Source organism: Chiloscyllium plagiosum, chromosome 15 (assembly GCF_004010195.1).
Source record: "Chiloscyllium plagiosum isolate BGI_BamShark_2017 chromosome 15, ASM401019v2, whole genome shotgun sequence".
NCBI classification, from domain to species: Eukaryota; Metazoa; Chordata; class Chondrichthyes; order Orectolobiformes; family Hemiscylliidae; genus Chiloscyllium; species Chiloscyllium plagiosum.
Window position 1 is genome coordinate 68,990,651 of NC_057724.1, and position 16,623 is coordinate 69,007,273.

General features: G+C 42.5%; 1 protein-coding gene across 4 annotated transcripts in view; it reads right to left on the bottom strand.

Moving 5' to 3' along the window:
* si:zfos-2326c3.2 (mitogen-activated protein kinase kinase kinase kinase 4) overlaps positions 1–16,623 on the bottom strand; it is a 310,274-nt gene that overhangs the window by 20,495 nt on the left and 273,156 nt on the right. For all 4 annotated transcript variants that reach the window (XM_043705152.1, XM_043705150.1, XM_043705151.1 and 1 more), the window contains 3 exons: positions 11,977–12,111; positions 8,055–8,155; positions 2,222–2,371 (listed from right to left, as the gene is read on the bottom strand). In XM_043705152.1, coding sequence (XP_043561087.1) covers positions 2,222–2,371; positions 8,055–8,155; positions 11,977–12,111 — 386 coding nt within the window. The remainder of the gene's footprint in view (positions 1–2,221; positions 2,372–8,054; positions 8,156–11,976; positions 12,112–16,623) is intronic.

Sequence of the window (16,623 nt, forward strand, 5' to 3'; positions counted from 1 at the left end):
ACCCTCCCCTAGCTTATCTCTCCACGCTTCAGGCTCTCTGCCTTTATTCCTGATGAAGAGCTTTTGCCCGAAACATCGATTTCGCTGCTCGTTGGATGCTGCCTGAATTGCTGTGCTCTTCCAGCACCACTGATCCAAAATCTGGTTTCCAGCATCTGCAGTTATTGTTTTTACCACCTACAGGATGCACTGCAGAAATTCACCAAAGATCCGCGGACATCACCTTCCACAACCAAGCCCATCTGGAAGGACAAAGGCAGCAGATACATGGGAATATCACCATCTGCAATTTCCCCTCCAAGCCATTGACCATCTTGACTTCGAAATTTATCTCTGTTCCTTTAGTATTGGTGAGTTAAAATCCTGGAACTGCCTCCCCAACAGCATTGTGGATTAATCTACAACACACGGGCTGCAGTGGTTTAAAAAGGCAATTCACCACCACCTTCTCAGGACCAACAAGGGATGGGCAATTACTCTGGCCCAGCGATTGACACCCATATCCCATAAGTAAATATAAAAATATGAAATACTGACATTTTCTTTTCTTTTTGAGTTTTGGTGGCTCTTGCAACTTCTAGTACCTCTTCATTTGTTTGAATGGTCATTATATTCAATTTCAAGCATACATTATAGTATCTACATTTCAAAGGCCTCCATTTTGACTATTATCTAAGGGTTCACTACTATCACCAATAATCATTATAGCCTCAGCACCACTGTATAAATGAATAAAGCTGATTGCGTTACAACAATGTGTGAAAATATAGAGCTGATCCATAGAGCTAATCCAAAGGGATTTTCATAAAAATCAATTCCAGGCTGGACACTGGTGGAGATATCAAAATGGAGAAGTTTCCATTCTTATGATATGGATATTGCTGGTGAGGCTGACATTTTTTACTGGGAAGAGGCGTGATTCACTACTGGGACAATTAAGCAATCTATGAAGAACCACCGCCATTTAATGTGGGACTCGGTCATACCAGGAAAGATGGCAGGCAAATGCTAATCAACTAGTTTTTATGACAACACAGCAGGGTCATGAGCACACTCATTGATTTCAGCTGTTAATTTCAAGATTTTCTCAAATTGATTTTGTATCCTCAAGCTGCCACCGTGGAATTTAAACTCATGTTACTAGGTAATATATGTAAACACGAGACAACCAATCTCTGTTTTATTCATGGTCGTCATTTCTTAAATACACATGCTGGAACATTGTTTATGCACAGTGAACAAGAACATAACATTTCTCTCTTGTTGGATAGGTTTTTTAGTACTCTTTAATTTCACACGTGAAAAACTGGCAAAGTTTTCAACTTTACTGATGTTGATGAACCTAGCACCACCACAACAACAACTGGAGAAAAGGAAGAAAGTCAAAGGGGAAGAAAAGAGTCAGTGATTGTCCTTAAAACCTTACAAAACTCACAGACATTGAATACTGAGGCATTCCAAACTAAAACATGCTGCATCTACATAAATATGTCTTACTGTGCCATTCAGTCCACTGGTTGTTTACTGACTCTTTTGATAAGTAATAAGTCAACAGCATCAGGCCATCTGGCCCAACATCGACCTCCCAAAAAATAATCGGCCCAGACCCATTCCCCTACATTTACCCCTCATTAATGCACCTAATCTATACATCCCTGAACACAACGGGCAATTTTAGAATGGCCAAATTTGCCTAATCTACATGTCTTTGGATGGTGGGAGGAAACCAACTCAGACACAGGGAGAATGTGCAAACTTTTCACAGACAGTTGTCCAAGGCTGGGATTGAACCTGGGTCCCTGGCACTGTGAGACAGCAGTGCCAACCACTAGGCTACCGTGTCACCCAATTTAGTTAGTCTTAATATGCCACGCAGTCTCCCATATCGTTGCAAACATTTCTCCTTCAGGTATTTACCCAATTCCCTACTGAATGCTTCAATTAAATCTGTATTGACCACTATATCAGACACTTAATTCCAAACCCGAACCAATTGTGGACAAATTGAATTTACCTCATCTCACCTCTGCTCATTCTGCCAATTGCCTTATACCTGTGACTTTTCTTATTTATCCTACTGAAAATAGTTTCTCTTCATTTACTTTCCCTGAACACTTCACGATTTCCAGTCTCTGATGGGATTGTCTTCCTGTGTCAGCACTGACTATCTTAGTTCACATTCCTTCACTGGACAGTACCAGTCACGTAGGAGAAAGCTTACATGAGTTGGCAGGTAGATGTCATAAACTGTCCCTGAGTCAAGGTCAATGGCATGAAAACCCGAAGTGGATCCGTAGATTGCCTTTAACCTCTGACCTTCTTCAATTGTGAGGTCCACTGACAGTGGCTTGTGAGCGAGAGATGTAAAGGACTGCAAAGGAAGAGATAATTGAAGTATAGTTAGTCACCGAATACTTCAGTTTTTCTGCAATTCAGCAAGAAATCTCGATAAAATTAACAATTAACTATTCAAGAAGGGAGCCAGGGGTAAATTGAAGTTTTCGAAGAGGTGATCCAGTGAGTAGATGAGGGCTTTTGATGCAGTCTATTTGGACTTTGGCAAGGCTTCTGATAAGGTCCCACATAGGAGATGGATAACAAAGAGAGCCAAGGAATCCTTGAGATCCAAGGAAATTTGGCAAATCAAATTGACAGTTGGCTGAGTGACAAGAAGCAGAGCGTGCTGATTACTGAGGTGATTCCAAATGGGAACCTGTGTCCAGTGGGGTCCCACGGGGGTCAGTGTTGGGATCTTTGCTGGTTGTGTTTTATGTAAGTGATTTGGACTTTAATATAGGAGGTCTGGTCAGTAAGTTTGCAGTAAGTTAAATGTGCAGTAAATAGTGAGGGAGATTGCATTAGACTACAGGAGGATACAGAGGGGCCAAGCAAATGGACTGATCAATGGCAAATGGAAATAAAGGTGGCTAAATGTGAGGTGATGTGCTTGGGCAGGACAAACAAGGGGAAAAAAATACACAATGAATGGTTGGAGCCTGGGAAATACCAAGGATCAGAGGGACCTTGATGGTCTTGTACACTGGTCCCTTAAAGTATCAGCAGAGGTGGATAAAGTGGTTAAGAATGCATATGGTATACTTGCCTTTATTAGGCTGAAGTTTAGATTACATTACATTACAGTGTGGAAACAGGCCCTTCGGCCCAACAAGTCCACACCGACCTGCCGAAGCGCAACCCATCCATACCCCTACATTTACCTAACACTACGGGCAATTTAGCATGGCCAATTCACCTAACCTGCACATCTTTAGACTGTGGGAGGAAACTGGAGTACCCGGAGGAAACCCACGCAGTCACGGGGAGAACATGCAAACTCACACAGTCAGTTGCCTGAGGCGGGAATTGAATCCAGGTCTCTGGCGCTGTGAGGCAGCAGTGCTAACCACTGTGCCACCGTGCCGCCCACAAAGCATACAGTCTAAGAGCAGGGAGGCTATGCAGAAACTGTTTCAAAAAATTTGTTTAGGCCACAGCTAAAGTATTGTGTGCAGTTCTGGAATCTGCAATATTGAAGGGATGCGATAGCACTGGAGAGAGTGCAGAGGAGATGCGTAAGATGTATAAAACTACGTGAAACATAGATAGGATAGACAGGAAGAAAGTTTTCCCCTGATGGTGGGATCAGAGTCCACATCTAAATGCTTCTTAACTGTTATAAGGGTTTCTGCCACTACCACCTTCACAGGCAGAGAGTTCCAGATTCCTACCAGCCTTTTTCTTTACATCTCCACTAATCCTTTTGCCCCTTACCTTAAATCTATGCCCTTTGGTCACTGATACCTCCAATTATTTCCTTTCTCAATTTGCTCTGCTCTAAGGAACACAACCCCAGTCTATCCAATCTGTCTTCAGCATTGAAACTCTATCGCCCAGAAGCATCCTGGTAAATTTACTCTGCACCACCCTCTCCAATGCCAATTCTGTAATAAAAGCAAATTACTGCAGATGCTGGAATCTGAAACCAAAAAAGAGAAAATGCTGGAAAATCTCAGCAAGTCTGGCAGCACCTGTAAGGAGAGAGAAGAGCAGAAGTTTCTAGTCTAACTGACCCTTTGTCAAAGTTAAAAAAAGGAGAAATAGGGTGGTATTTATACGAGGCTGATAGATGGTGAGTCATGGCTCCAGAAGCAAAGGTAGCAATAAAGAGGTGATAATGACAGTGCATAGAGAGATTATAGGGAGATTAGGAGCTGTGAATGACCAAGGCTGAAGCCAGTGCTATGTGACAAAATATGTGGGGGATGGGGGGGATGGGTGAAGCAGAGGCAAAATGGAAAACAGGGGAGAATTGTAGCAAAGGGGGAAGAGGAGAGGAAAAAGGTGATGAGAGAGTGGGGAGTAAGAGAAAGAGAGACAATCAAGTAATTTTATTTTATTTATCCCTTTTTAAATATTTTTTTCACTGTTTTTTACCTCTTATTTCTTATTAAGAAGGGCTTATGCCCGAAACATCGATTCTCCTGTTCCTTTGATTGCTGCCTGACCTGCTGCGCTTTTCCAGCAACACTCTTTCTCTTATCTATACCTACAACATTACTGGGACAATCGATAGGATGGGTGCATCTTGATTTTCTAATTGTATTACCACGTCAGATTATAAATTATCGCTGACATTTTGCATACATTTGTTCCCAGTCTGTTGTTGTGCTTTTCCCACCTTCCATAAACTGGAGAGCATCTAAAATTTTGTTGCTTGTACCTTGACTTGCTGCAAGACCTTTTTGCCATTCATTGCGGTGCTCGCTGACTTACATTGGCATCCACATCAGCAATGCCTCAGTTTTAAAACTGCTATCCATGTTTGAACCATCTTCATGGTCTCACCCCTCCCTAGCTTTGAGAAGTCCTCCAGTCTGACAGCTTTCTGAGATCTCTGCTATTCCAGGTCTGCACTCTTGACCATCCTTGACTTTATTCATCTCCAATGTTGCAGGCTAAGCTCATGAATTCCTTCTCTAATCCTCTCTGTCTCTCGACGAGGCTTTCCTCTTTAAAGATGTTCCTGAAAACCTACTGCTTTGACTGAACTTTTAGCCACCTGTCTGATATGATACATGGCTCATTGTAAAATTTCCTTTGGTATAACTGTATTGATTGTAACAAGGTCAGCCAGATGGCCTCATAGAATATGTGTTCCCTGATTGGGGCTGGTCCAATCAGGGAGTCCTGGCTGACAGATAAAAAGTGGAGTGCCAGAGATTCAAACACTCTGGGTGCTGATTCTGATGAGGCTCTGCCGGAGTCAAAGGCTTTCCACGTGTAAATAAAAGGTGACTTGGAGACAGGATACCGGCCTCTGTGGAGTTATTTCAATAACAGAGAGTAGGAGCAAGAGTAGGCCATTCAGTCCTTTGATCCCACTCTGTCATTCAATATGATCATGGTTGATCCCAGAGTAAGTAATGTGGAGGCTATCCAAAGATTCCGTTAACACAACTCTCTATGAAAAATAAATCACTGGCAATTTCTTTTTCATCCAACTCAATGTCCAGTTCCCACTTTTGCCTCATACGCTTTGGTCTCTTTAAGCTTAAGTACTTTATCTAATGCCTTCTTGAAAACATTCAATGCTATGGTGCTATAAAAATGCAAATTATGATTACTGCTGTTGTTGCACTTAATATGAAGTCATTTTGACCATGAGGATCAGGCAGCAAACGCTTTGAGTACAGCAGTTAGGGTTACATCGATTTTCAGAGATTTTGTCACATAAACTGAAGTGTTTCAAGAAAATTAAAAAAGAAAATGCATTAGTTTTAAAATGCCTTTGATTGGTTGTCTTCACAGCAGGACTTCTGGTCCAGGTCAATTCCCACCCACCCAGTGGTATGGTATATAATGTGTTCAAATATGTTATATAGCTATATGAGATTAATTCTTAATTCCTGGAACTAGCAAAAACCAACAGGAGTGGAGATAGGGCTGTAACATTGTAGTTCCAATCTCCTCTTCTTGTATTAGATGGAGATAAAAACCTTTTGTCCATTCATAGGATTTTGCGTATAGCACACATTCAGCTGGAAGATTTTATTTACTGCAGCCATATCCTCAAAGGCATATCATGGAAGGTAATGAAGATGTGGGATGAAACTAAGTGGAAGAGAAGGTTCTGTGTGACAAAATCTCCAAGATTATTACAGGGGTACTGGATTATGGGGGTAAAGTGAAGGCAATGAAGCCTTTGATCAGCCGTGATCATATTGACCAATGGATCTTGACTCTGATCTCCAGCATCTGTAGTTTTCATTTTCTCCAGATTGAACAATGTGGCAGGCTGAATGGGCTGAATGGCCTACTCCTGCTTCTTTGTTTGTTATATGTGTAACCAGAATTGGAAGTGCTAGCTGCCCAAATTCAGAGCTAATGATGCTCCATCCCAATGGAAATGACTCCATACTATGTGAAACAAAACTAATAACAACTTGCATTTACACAGCAACCTTTCACACAGAACAGTTTATAGGAGCCTTGCCAAAAAAGAAAATCTGACACCAACCCACTGAAGGAGATGGCAGGACTCCAGGTGGCCAAAAATCCGATCAAAGTGGCAGGCTTTGAGGAACATCTTTCAAAGAGGGAAGATGTGTAGGGAGACTGAGAGGTTTAGCAAAGGAATTCATGAACTTGGGAAACAATATATCTGCTCCCCCACAGGAAATACTTGAACTCGGGTTTGCTTCCTTACAGACATAAATCTTTATTATGGGCTGTAAGCAACCAGCAAAGATCTTACTGAACAGGTTCAAGGAGTTAAATGGTATACCCATATATTCCTTTTGTTACCAAGTTGTTACAGGTTAAGAGATGTCCTACATTACTGAGCAGTTTGATCTGAGCAAAGGAAAAGCAGGTTATCATTTTGATCTGTGCTCAATGTCTGGAATAATCCAGCTCTGGTGAAAGGACTGCTAATGAAACACTAATTTATCTTTTCCATCTCATAGATCTTTTCTCCATACTGATTGACCTATGTGCTTCCAGTGTTTCCTGACTTAATTACATAATTTATATTTTCAATTGCATTCACTTCAAAGTGGTTGAAGAAAATCTTCCTGGCCATGTTGAAGTCTTTATCAAGAGATTTGGACTTAGAGATAAGACACATTTGTTTTAATGCTATTTTTATACAAACTTAGATGAATACAGTTATTGCATTAAACACTTAAATGTCATTGCTGTATTTATGTTCTGTTCCACTTCTCAGCAGTCCAATGTCATGGTTAACCTAAATAAATCAGAGAACTAATTGACTCAAAGTGGGACATTTCTAAACCAATATATTCCAGGATCCTTGACAGCTAAAAATGTAACACTAAGGGACCAAAGTGAGCAGAGTGCTTAATAAGTAGGTCATGAATATATGACATGGGAGAATATAACTAGGGTGGCTTTTATACAGAAACTGTGCTGCATGTTTAAAAGGTTTCACTGCTGTTGCAATTTTGTTTTATTAAAATAAACCCTGAATTACTTCCATGCATCTGTGTTCACTGGCTCAGGTCGCAATCTGCATATATAACAGACGCTGGCTCCCCAGGCACATTCACTATGAGGAAGACTAGGGGAAACAGAAGCTGATCATTTCAGGTACATAATCATCACTGACATGCATTCCTGTGTTTATCATCACTCACTCTCGGGTAGCTGTTCCTGAGGTGTGTCATTGTATCACTGAGCAGGCTGACTGGAAAATATTTCGGCTCCCTCTCAAGTTTTATTGGCCAATTGATCCAGACAATGTCTGTTCTGCTGTTGCCTGGTGGAAGCTAAGTAGTTGACAACTCCCAGACCTACATTATTGCTTTGCTGAGTGAGTCATTGGGACACTGAGACGAGTGACTTGCTGTAACCGGTTTTGATTCATGTGCGGTGATTCGTGAGCATGAATCTGCAGTTTACTTTGTTCTGATGTAGTTTTGTTAAGCTAATGCACTCATGTTAACCCATCAGCTGCTGAACTCCTTTGAAAATTGGCCTAGTCAATCCTTCACAACTGCATCAGCTGGGACTAGTTCCTTAATGAATTGTCTTACCTTGAATGCCATAAACTTGTGGTACGGTTTTGGAGCCCATGCGTAGACTTCAACAGAATTCTTCAGAGCAACCACCAGGAATTTTATTCTTTCATACTTAACTGTTAACAAAGGACCAAACAGCTTAATGTAGTGCTAAGCCATTCTGGAGTCAGTATTGTTCGATACCTCAAAATACCACAGATAAACAGATCACAAAATTATTGTTATCGATATTCAGAAACAATTTAATCACGCTGCCCAGATCTAAGCTGCCCTTGTACTCAAGCAGTTCATTATTCAATAAAAGCAAACCATTGTGGCTGCTGGAAATCTGAAACAAACACAGAGAATGCTGGAGAAACTCAGCAGGTCTGTCAGTATCTGTGGAGAGAGAGAGAGAAACAGAGTTCATAGAATCCCTACATTGTGGAAACAGGCCCTTCGACCCAACAAGTCCACACTAACCCTCCGAAGAGTAACCCACCCAGGACCATTTCCCTACCCTATTATCCTATATTTACTCCTGACTAAGACACCTAACCTACACATCCCCGAACATTATGGGCAACTTAGCATGGCCAATGCACCCGTGCACATCTTTGGATTGTGGGAGGAAACCGGAGCACCCGGAGGAAACCCACGCAGGCACGGGGAGAATGAGCAAACGCCTGAAGCTGGCGTCCCTGGCACTGTGAGGCAGCAATGTTAACCACTGAGCCACTGCGTTGCCCCCCAAATTAACCTTTTGAGTCTAGTATGACTCTGGACTTGAAACATTAACTCTATTTCTCTCTCCACAAGTGTTTCCAGACCTGCTGAGTGTCTTTGCTATGAGGTACTTATTTAATGAGCCTGTCAATTCAACCGTGTTCCCTGGCAAATCTCTGTCTCAGGCTTGCTGCAGTGCTCCAGCGAAGCCCAGCATAACCTGAAAGAACAGCACATCATTTTCCGCTCGAACTCAATGTTCAATAATTTTAGGGCTTCAGCATCTTCTTCCATGTCCTTACGTGAATCCTTACATAGCAGGCGTGAACATCACATGGGCTGGACATCATGTGCGCTGCTGCAACACCCAACCCATTGTCAGCCACTAATGGTCCTCAATAGCTGCTTTTCTTTCTCCCTGGCTCAACATTATCCATTCCTTTGTCTGCCTCAGTGCTGTTTTCTCTCTCTCTCTCTCTCTCTCTCTGGGCTCTATTGTTTAGTCCCTCCCCTCCACACCCCTATTTTCAGTACATATACCAACCTTTTCCTTGCTATCATCAGTTCTAAAGAAGGGACACTGGGCCTGAAATATTCACTCTGTTTTCTCTCCACAGATGAATGCTATACCAATGTTGAGTTTCTGCAGCTTTCTCTGTTTTTAATTCATTTGCTCAATGACACTTCATTGGAATTCAGCTTTTTTTGGGAATTCATGCTCAGCACACCTGTGGTCAATGCTGCAGCCAGTCACTAAACTAATTTCTCAAACAGGATTCAGGCAAGTACCATGCCAGACAGTTTCTGCACTTTGAAAATCCACTGATGAGCTCGCCCTATCCAACAGGGTAGGTGGGATATTCCCAAAGTAGAAGGAATGTTTCATATTGAATTGTTCAGATTTCTAAGCCATTATTAGTGAACTCACTGCTGCATACACCATAAGACCAGAGACATAGGAGCAACCATTCGATCATGGCTGTTATGTTTTCAGCCGCATTTTCCTGCCTCCACATTACAAACCTCGATCCCCTGACAAATTAAGAACCTATCTACCTCTGTCTTAAATACACTTAATGACTTGTGTTCCACAGCCCTCTGCGGCAATGAGTTCCACAGATTCACCACCTTCTGGCTGAAGAATGTCCTCCTCAAATCTATAGAGCTACAGAGTCATCCAGCATGGAAATAAACCCTTCAGTCCAACTAATCCATGCTGACCATGGTCCCAAACTAAACTAGTCCCATTTGCCTAAGTTTGGCCCATATCCTTCTGAACCATTCCTAAACTTGTCCATATGTCTTTTAAATGTTGTAATTGTGCCTGCATTCACCACTTCCTCTGGTAATTCATTCACATAACGAGCCAACCTTTGTGTAAAAAGTCACCCCCATGACCTTTTTAAACTTTTCTCTCTCACCTTAAAAATATTTCCCCTAGTTTTGAACTCAGGAAAAGACCCTTGATAGTGGCCTTATCTATGCCCCTCATGATTCTCTAAGCCTCTAGAAGGTCAACCCCCTCCCAACCTCCTACACTCCAGTGAAAAATATCCAGCCTACTGAGCTACATTTATAACTCAAACTTTTCATTCCCAGCAACATCCTGGTAAATCTTTTCTGAACCCTCTCTAATTTAATAATATCCTTCCCAGAGCAGGGTGACCAAAACTGCACACCATACCGCAGAAGAGGCCTCACCAATAACCTCAACATGACGTCCTGTTCTAAACTCCTAAGCTACCATTAATTGTATATATGTCCTGTCCTTGTTTGTTTTACCAAAATGCAATACCTCGCATTTATCCAAATTAAACTCAATCTGCTATTCCTCAGCCTAATGACCCAACTGATCAAGATCGCTTTGTAATCTTCACTGTCCACTATACCATCAATTTTGGTGTCATCCCTTCACTTTGAAGCTGAGCCCTTAGGTCCTCGTCTCTCCCACTACTGGAAACATCTTCACTCCCTCCACTCTATCCAGGCCTCTCACTTCAATCAGATACTCCTTATCCTTCTAAACAACATTGGATATAGACCCAGAGTCCTCAACTGCTCCTCATATGACAAGCCCTTCATCCCAGAGATCGTTCTTGTAAACCCCCTCTGGACCCTTCCTATCCCAGCACATCCTTCCTCAGATATGTGGCCCAAAACTGCTCACAGTATTCCAAATGCGATCTGACCAGAGCCTGATACAGCCTCAGCAGTATATCTCTGCTGTTATATTCTTGGCCTCTCGAAATGCATTTGGCTTTGGATCAGAATCGTGCGGCACCAAAGATAACCAAGTGAGTCCAATGTGCCTGTGCCAGCTCTTAGAAAGAGATACAAATCTAACCTGAATGGCAAAGGTGACATGAAGGAAAACTCATTTGCCAAGTGAGTTTGCTATGATTCAGAATTCATGATCTTATCGGCAAACTCAACTGTGGGAATTTGAATAATCACTTGAAGGAAAATGTTGCAGGCCTGAGGTGGGGCCTGGCACCGATTGAATAGCTTTCCTAGTGAGCTAGTGTGATGAGGAAACCACCCTACATCAGGGCTGTAACTGTTCAGGCTACTCCCACCAACCTAGGTCTCTCTCAGAACCCTGAAGAAGATTCTTTTGGAAGTGTATAGCCAGCTCCCCTTCGAAAATTGCTTGTGAATCTGTTTCTGTCATCTGCTCGAGCAGTACCATCAAGAGTAACGTGTGGTATTAAAAGTGCTCTTGAAATAATTTTCCCATCATTGTACCATTAAAGCCAGTGTGGTGAATACCAGAGTGCAAACCAGAGAGTATTAAAATGTAGTGATGAGGTAAACTGCTTTTTCACAGCAGAGACACAACTAGTGCTAGTTTAACTTGAGGGTCATCATGCCTTGGGTGAGGGGAGATGTTGAGGAGGTGGGATTCTTCATGGCAATCTCAGCCAGTGCAGGAATTGAACTCACACTGTTGGCATCACTCTGCATGACAAACCAGCTGACCAGCTAACTGACCCCTGTATGCAATGTTATTCTTTGCATGAATTAAGCATGACAAAAGCAAAGCTTTTCATACTTTGAACCCATTTCTACCAGTCACAGCCAGCAATGGTTGTACAGAGGTCCACTTAGTACAATTTGTATTTCTGGATTTAGGATACACAGCATCACATCTCAAAAAGAGAAAATACAACAATCCTTTACAAAGACATTTTAGATCAGTCAATGTTCTACTTTCCAAGAATGCAATACTTACCAACTTTATAGTGAACACAGCCTTCCAAATCTCCAACTGAGACCCAGCCGTGCTTTTTCTCTACTTCCGGATCATTGCGCAAAATCTTGTTTCTGAGCCATGACAGGTAGTAAACCCGCAATTTGTTCTTTTTCCCTGTGGGACAGAACATCACATCAATGAACACTTCAGCCCTGAGGCTGACCTGCATTTTACAAATGGAATGACAAGACACATACCAAAGGGATTCCTCACTGAAGGACCAGTGCTTGTATATCGGAGGGGAAGTGCAGGCGAAGGGAAGTGACTGATTTCTTCCTGTGTGACAGAATGATGACCAAGGAAGGTCTACTGAGCATCTTTTGGATTTGTATTCTAAATACAAATCTCCAGAATTTCTTGTGAACTTGATCCTGTGTGTGACAACGATCATGAATCCAGACCTTTCAGAACCACGGTGGCGCAGTGGTTAGCACTGCTGCCTCGCAGCGCCAGAGCTGTATTCTTCTATGTTCTATGTTCTATGTTCTATGAGACCCAGGTTCAATTCCCGCCTCAGGCGACTGACTGTGTGGAGTTTGCACGTTCTCCCCGTGTCTGCGTGGGTTTCCTCCGGGTGCTCCGGTTTCCTCCCACAGTCACAAACATGTGCAGGGCCAGGTGAATTGGCCATGCTAAATTGCCCGTAGTGTTAGGTAAGGGTAAATGTAGGGGTATGGGTGGGTTTCGCTTCGGCGGGTCGGAGTGGACTTGTTGGGCCGAAGGGCCTGTTTCCACACTGTAATGTAATCTAATTCAACCAGGAGTAAACAAAATCGGTTTGACGGCACGAGACAGAGGGTGGTGGTAGAAGGTTGTTTCTCGGACTGGAGGCCTGTGACCAGCGGTGGTCAACAGGGACTAGGGCTGTGTCCACTTTAGTTTGTAATTTATACCAATGATTTGGGTAAGAATTTAAGGAAGTATAGTTGATAAGTTTGCAGATGACACAAAAATTGGTGTTATAGTCGACAATGAAGGTTATCTAAGATTACAAAGACCTCATGATTAGTTGGGCCAATGGGCTGAAAAGTGGCAGATGGAGTTTAATTTGTATAAATGCAAGGTATTGCATTTTGGTACAACAAACAAGGGCAGGACCTATACAGTTAATGGTAGAGCCCTGGGCAGTATTGTTGAACAGAGAGATCTAGGGATCTAGGTACATGATTTTTTGAAAGTTGCATCACAAATAGACAGGGTGGTTAAGAAGGCATTTAGCATGCTTGCCTTCATTGCTCAGACCTGTGAGTATAGTAGAAAGTGAGGACTGCAGATGCTGGAGATCAGAGCCAAAAAATGTGTTGCTGGAAAAGCGCAGCAGGTCAGGCAGCATCCAAGGAGCAGGAGAATCGACGTTTCGGACATAAGCCCTTCTTCATTCCTGGAGCATAGGGTGTTGAGGGGTGACGTTAAAGAGGCTTATAAAATCTTTTTTACACAGAAGGTGATTCTTATGTGGAATGAACTACCTGAGGAAGTGGTAGGTGCAGATACAATTACAACATTGAAAAGATGTTTGGACAGGTACATGAATAGGAAAAGTTTAGAGGGATATGGACCAAATGTAGGTAAATGGGACTAGTTTAGTTTGGGAAACCTGGTCGGCATGGATGAGTTGGACCAAAGGGTCTGCTTCTGAGCTCTATTACAGGAAATTGAGACACAAATGGAGCAATTTATGTGGCATGGTGAACTGAGTGTATCAGTTCACTTGGGGAGTCCACGTCAGTGTAACAGCTCCCATTTTCACATAAAAATTGTTGTCTGGGGCTATGAAGAGGCTTCCATGTTCTTTCCATCACATGGCTCATCAGGAACATCTCCCACTCTTGCAACTTGTATGCTGGAAGGATTAGGAAAGGATGCTCAATACACGTTCCTTGACTAGCAAGTGCTTGAGTGGGACTTCAACCTGGAGTTTGTGGCTCTGAAGCAGGGATGCTAATCCGTTGTCATCAAACCTCACAGTGACAGTGCTGAGTGAATCATACCAAAGGGTAAACACAGCGGATGGTAAAGTAAACAGAGATAAGGCGTCCACTTAGTTGAAAGCAAATGAATGGATCTATCTATTGAGTATTGTAAATGATTGACCAACAATTTTAGTGCATTGCACAGGCAAACAGCATAAATCAGCATCCAATCCTGTACTCTCAGGTTTCAATATTATTTTGGTCTGTAATTTGATGGTGTCAGGACCAGAGACAATATCCAACCAAATAAAAACTAGTATTCACATTTACCTAGTAAAACTGCTCTGCAATTACTAAAATTGTGACCTTGCTGTTCTGTATTTGGCAATGTGGGTGGCAGAGTAGCTCAGCGGTTAACACTGCTGCCTTTACAGTGCAGGGAGATCCAGGCTCGATTCCAGACTTGGGTGGCTATCGGTGTGGAGTTTGCATGTATCCCCGTTTCTGCCGGATGCTCACAGCTTTGCTCCCATGGTCCAAAGATGTGTGGGTTCAGTGGATTGGCCATGGGAAAGTGGGCAATGTGGGTGATATGGTTGGGGTCCAGGAGGGATGCTCTTCGGAGGGTGGGTTCAGACTCAATGATCCGAATGGCCTCATTCTGCACTGTCGGGATTCTATGATGTGAATTCAGTACTAGGTTGAGAGGCATCACCGAGGAGCACCTTGAGGGTGGATGTGTGAATACTCAACAATCATGGGCTACGTGGGAACCAATGACGGGTAAAAAAAAGGGGCGTGACCTCCAAAGCCTTTTAAAAACAGAAATGGCTGGAAAAACTCAGCAGGTCTGGCAGCATCTGTGGAGAGAGAAACAGAGTTGACATTTAGAGTCGACCGATGCTTCTTCAAAGCCTTTTAATAACAATTCTGGTTTGAGTAATTGAATTGATTTGAAATGAATTGAATTTATTGTCAGGTGTACTGAGGCACAGTGAAAAGCTTTGTCTTGCGAGCCATACAGGCAGATCACAGTTAAGTAGCATGGATAGTAAATATTGGTAAACCCTAAATAACACGTAAATAATAGATATTAATATAGGTTTGAGAGAACTGCAAAACTCATTCTTATCTCAACTATCAGAATTGTATTCACTCGCAGGGATTTGGTTCATTATTGCTGTGTTATCACAGTAACTAGTAACTTCTACACAGTAAGACTGATTTCCAAATGGCTGCAAATACAATACAGAATAACCTCGGTTATTCGAGTATCAATTATCCGAATTTTGAATCATCCGAACAAGATCTTAAGGTCCCTGTACATACAAGTATGCTTTAATGAGTAATTAATTTCAAATATTTACTCAAGAGGTGACGTTAGAGTTAAATCTTCACTTTTTATAAAAACATTCTCCGATACTTATTCTCCTCGTGGACAAACAAGAACAACATGTGCAAGCCTGAGCTGTGCGCTCTAACAGCAGGATCAAGATCCCGTTGTAATCTGAGGTAACGTTCTTCACTTCCACTACACCTCTAGTTTGGTGTCATCTGCAAACTGACTAATTATACCACTTATGTTCACATCCAATTCATTTATATAAATGACGAAAAGTAGTGGACCTAGCACCGATCCTTGTGGTACACCACTTGTCCACTGATAATTGAGGTTGTTCTTTAAATAGTCAAGTTGAATCTTGACCAGATGGGCCAATGGGCTGAGAAGTGGCAGATGGAGTTTAATTCAGATAAATGCGAGGCACTGCATTTTGGGAAAGCAAATCTTAGCAGGACTTATACACTTAATGGTAAGGTCCTAGGGAGTGTTGCTGAACAAAGAGACCTTGGAGTGCAGGTTCATAGCTCCTTGAAAGTAAAGTCGCAGGTAGATAGGACAGTGAAGAAGGCGTTTGATATGCTTTCTTTTATTGTTCAGAATATTGAGTACAGGAGTTGGGAGGTCATGTTGCAGCTGTACAGGACATTGGTTAAACCACTGTTGGAATACTGCATGCAATTCAGGTCTCCTTTTTATCAGAAGGATTTTCTGAAACTCAAAAGGGTTCAGAAAAGATTTACAAGGATGTTGCCAGGGTTTGGAGGATTTGAGCTATAGGGAGAGGTTGAATAGGCTGGGGCTGTTTTCCCTGGAGCGTTGGAGGCTGAGGGGTGATCTTATAGAGATTTAAAATCATGAGGGGCATGGATAGGGTAAATAGACAAAGTCTTTTCCCTGGTGTGGGGAGCCCAGAACTAGAGGGCATAGCTTTAGGTGAGAGGGGAAAAATATAAAAGAGACCTAAGTGGCAACATTTTCACACAGAGGTGGTACATGTATGGGATGTGATGGAGGCTGGTACAATTGCAACATTTAAGAGGCATTTGGATGGGTATATGAATAGGAAGGGATTGGAGGGATATGGGCTGGGTGCTGGCAGGTGAGACTAGATTGGGTTGGGATATCTGGTCAGCATGGATGGGTTGGACCAAATGGTCTGTTTCCATGCTGTACATGGCTCTATGACAAAATAGGTAAAAACAATGACTGCAGATGCTGGAAACCAGATTCTGGATCAGTGGTGCTGGAAGAGCACAGCAATTCAGGCAGCATCCGAGGACAGGCAAAATCGACGTTTTGGGGAAAAGCCCTTCATCAGGAATAAAGGCAGAGAGCCTGAAGCGCTGATGAAGGGCTTTTGCCCGAAACGTC